This window comes from Lissotriton helveticus, chromosome 11 (genome assembly GCF_964261635.1).
Source record: "Lissotriton helveticus chromosome 11, aLisHel1.1, whole genome shotgun sequence".
Lineage (NCBI taxonomy): Eukaryota > Metazoa > Chordata > Amphibia > Caudata > Salamandridae > Lissotriton > Lissotriton helveticus.
Genome location: NC_136072.1, coordinates 209,504,149 through 209,507,103, shown reverse-complemented (window position 1 = coordinate 209,507,103; position 2,955 = coordinate 209,504,149). Strand labels below are relative to the sequence as shown.

The 2,955-nt window shown below is 37.2% G+C and overlaps 1 protein-coding gene across 1 annotated transcript; it reads left to right on the top strand.

Annotated features, from left to right (window-relative positions):
* Window positions 1–387: 387 nt before the first annotated feature.
* P2RY14 (purinergic receptor P2Y14) lies at window positions 388–1,502 on the top strand. Its single transcript, XM_078666106.1, has one exon. It carries the CDS (start codon window positions 389–391, stop codon window positions 1,430–1,432), a length of 1,044 nt encoding a protein of 347 aa, XP_078522232.1. The 5' UTR covers window position 388; the 3' UTR covers window positions 1,433–1,502.
* The last annotated feature ends 1,453 nt before the right edge of the window (window positions 1,503–2,955 follow it).

The window sequence follows — 2,955 nt, the reverse complement described above, 5'->3', positions numbered from 1 at the left end:
ATATAGCTAAAGTGTAAATGGGAGATCAGTGTGTATGCGTGTTGTCGGCTCCAAATATTAGCATGTAGCTACATAGCAACAGACCACTGTACATTAAAGAGGGGTGTGTAAAAAGCAATGGGGGAGAAGCCAGAGTACATGTTGGAGGGAAGCAAGAGTGTAGAAAGTCAGGGAGCATCTGTTGGAAGAATTGAAGGGGAGGGGAGGCAGACCCAAAATGAGGAGCAATCGATAAGTGCAGGGTAGCTCTTGGTTGAGTAAAGTTACACTTTGATGACATGTTCTTTTAAGAAGAGAGTCTCAAATTATCTTCTTTTGCTCAAAGTTATGTTTAGGTGTTACACATGTGCTGATTACTTACCTTATTTGTTTCTGTTTTAGAACAAACATGAACTCATCTGAACCAGGCAACAGCAAAGCATTTAGAAGCAACTGCAGCTACAGCACTGCACTGACTACACAAGTATTGCCCCTGGCTTATGCGTTGCTGTTCATTGGATCAATGCTGTTGAATGGCCTTAATGCATGGATTTTTTGGCATGTTTCAAGCAACCGAAGTTTCGTCATATTTCTAAAGAATATCGTTTTTGCGGATCTAATCATGAGCCTGACTTTTCCGCTGAAAATCCTTGCTGATTCAGAAACCGGACCTTGGCAGACCCGCGTCGTCGTATGTCGGTTTTCAGCTGTTGTGTTTTACCTAAATATGTATATCGGAATCATATTTTTATCACTAATAAGCTTTGATAGATATTATAAGATTGTCAAGCCATTTCATACTTCCTTCTTTCAAAATGTAACCTACAGCAAAATACTCTGTGCAGGGATCTGGGGAGTTATGCTGTTTCTTACAGTTCCCAACATGATTTTAACCAATATACCTGCAACTGAGGAGACGTCCCGAAGCTGTTCCTCTCTCAAAAGTAAGCTTGGACTCCAATGGCACACGGTCTCAAGCTACATTTGTCTGGCCATTTTTGGCCTCGCCTTCCTTTTACTCATATATTTTTACAGCTCCATATCGCGGAAACTTTTTAGCACTTATGCAAAATTCCGAAAGAATGCAAACGCTGTTAAGAGGAGATCCCACCGCAACATATTCAGCATCATGTTTGTGTTTTTTGTTTGCTTCGTGCCATATCATATCTCGCGAATTCCCTACACATTAAGTCAGGCTGGATATAAGTTTAGCTGCGAATCTAAAACGATACTATTTTACGCCAAAGAAATTACGCTGCTGCTGTCTGCCACCAATGTGTGCCTTGACCCTATCATTTATTTTTTCTTATGCGAACCATTTAGAAAAATGCTACTTCAGAAAATGCACATTAGACTCAAATCCTCAAATGCTGTGGAAACATCTAAATCGAGAAAATCTCAATCGAACCCTGACGAAAATTTTGTTTTGAGAGATCGAACATCTTCAAATTAAATCTAGGTCTGTGAGAAATTTTTGTTATGCTATGTTATGTTATGTTTGTTATTATTGCCTAATTCACAAACTTTGTATGTGGATGATCCAGCGCTCTCACCAAAATATTGCACAAATGACACTATCTATTACCACAAAACTTACACTACAACACTAGGCCCATAACAACAATAGAGCGCTTGAATCATGAGGCGATAGGATCTAAATATAGTTGTTTAAACCATCTGCAATAATCAAGACCAGCTTGTCATTTTAGAAAGTTTATTTTAACACATCTAGAAAAACTTAGGTTTTGGTATTTTATTAAACAAGCATTAGAAAATGTCATAAAGAAAGATTTATTCAGTATTAATAAAAAGAGCATAAATCAAGAATTATTATTCATTAGCAGAAATAAGTAAAATTAAGCATTTTCCAAAATCCTAACTATATCTCTGTCTCTACCCTCATCACCTAATAATAAAGTAATTAATAAAAACTCCTGTCCTCACGTGTAAAGTCCATCAGCATAACATCGTCCTCCAGATTTATCGAGCGTAAGCCAACTATGTGTTCTCTGAACCTATTCTTATACCCTAATTTTAGCTGAGCTAACTATTTTTCACATTCCAGCAGACGAATTCTAGTTCTCCATTGGCTGAGCCACCTCGTACCACAGTAAACTGTGACACCTCCTTCTTACATGCCCGGGCAAATTCACTAGTCCATTGTTCATTTAGAAGTCTTGGCAGTTCTTCCTTAGTCTGCTACATTTTGTAGCGACAGCTTCTTTTTAACCTTGAGCTAGTCAGCTCTGAACTCCCGTGGCACGTTAGCAACCGTTAGCAAATTTCTCCAAAAAGTCATCTTTTTAGCAGTTCAATCCAAAACCTTTCAAAATAAAAGCTCAGAGGCCTTTTCCATCCTTCTTGGAATTATTTTCACTTGAGCCATTTTCATCATTAGGCCTCTTTCAGAAAGCGTCAATTTTCTGCGCCACTGTCCCTGCGCCACTTTTAAAAGTGTACTATTTTTCTGCAGTCATCTCTAAGCTTCACTTGTAAAACTATTATATAAACAAACACAAAGAATAATTAATGCAAGAAATACAGTTTGTTCTGTTGCCTCCCATCACTGCTAATAATTAACCCATTAGTCTAAATTACCTAGCAGTAAAGCACAAATAAAGCAGCATTTTATATCTACCAGTCTTCATAATCCATAAAGCCTTATGTGCACCTAGAATAGTAGAAATGACATCACATAGACAAGGGAAGCAAAATAAGCACATGCCTTTATTTTAAAAACAGCTGCTATTAGTTATGACATGACAATAGACAAGATTAATTTATTATTTTCCACATACATAAGAATGCAACATAATGCACATTTATGAGCACACATGTTAGTTTCCCATGTGTTCTGTAATGTAATGTAACTTTAAACTAGGTTGAATTAGCACACACAGCACAAATTGTTAGCATTATTAATTTATTTATGGAAGTGTGACTTCACGGGTTTAAACAGAATTCTGTTTTCTATCC

Bases quoted from the DNA above. Each gene is read 5' to 3' on its own strand.
- P2RY14 (XM_078666106.1), top strand. From the start codon at position 389: ATGAACTCATCTGAACCAGGCAACAGCAAAGCATTTAGAAGCAACTGC.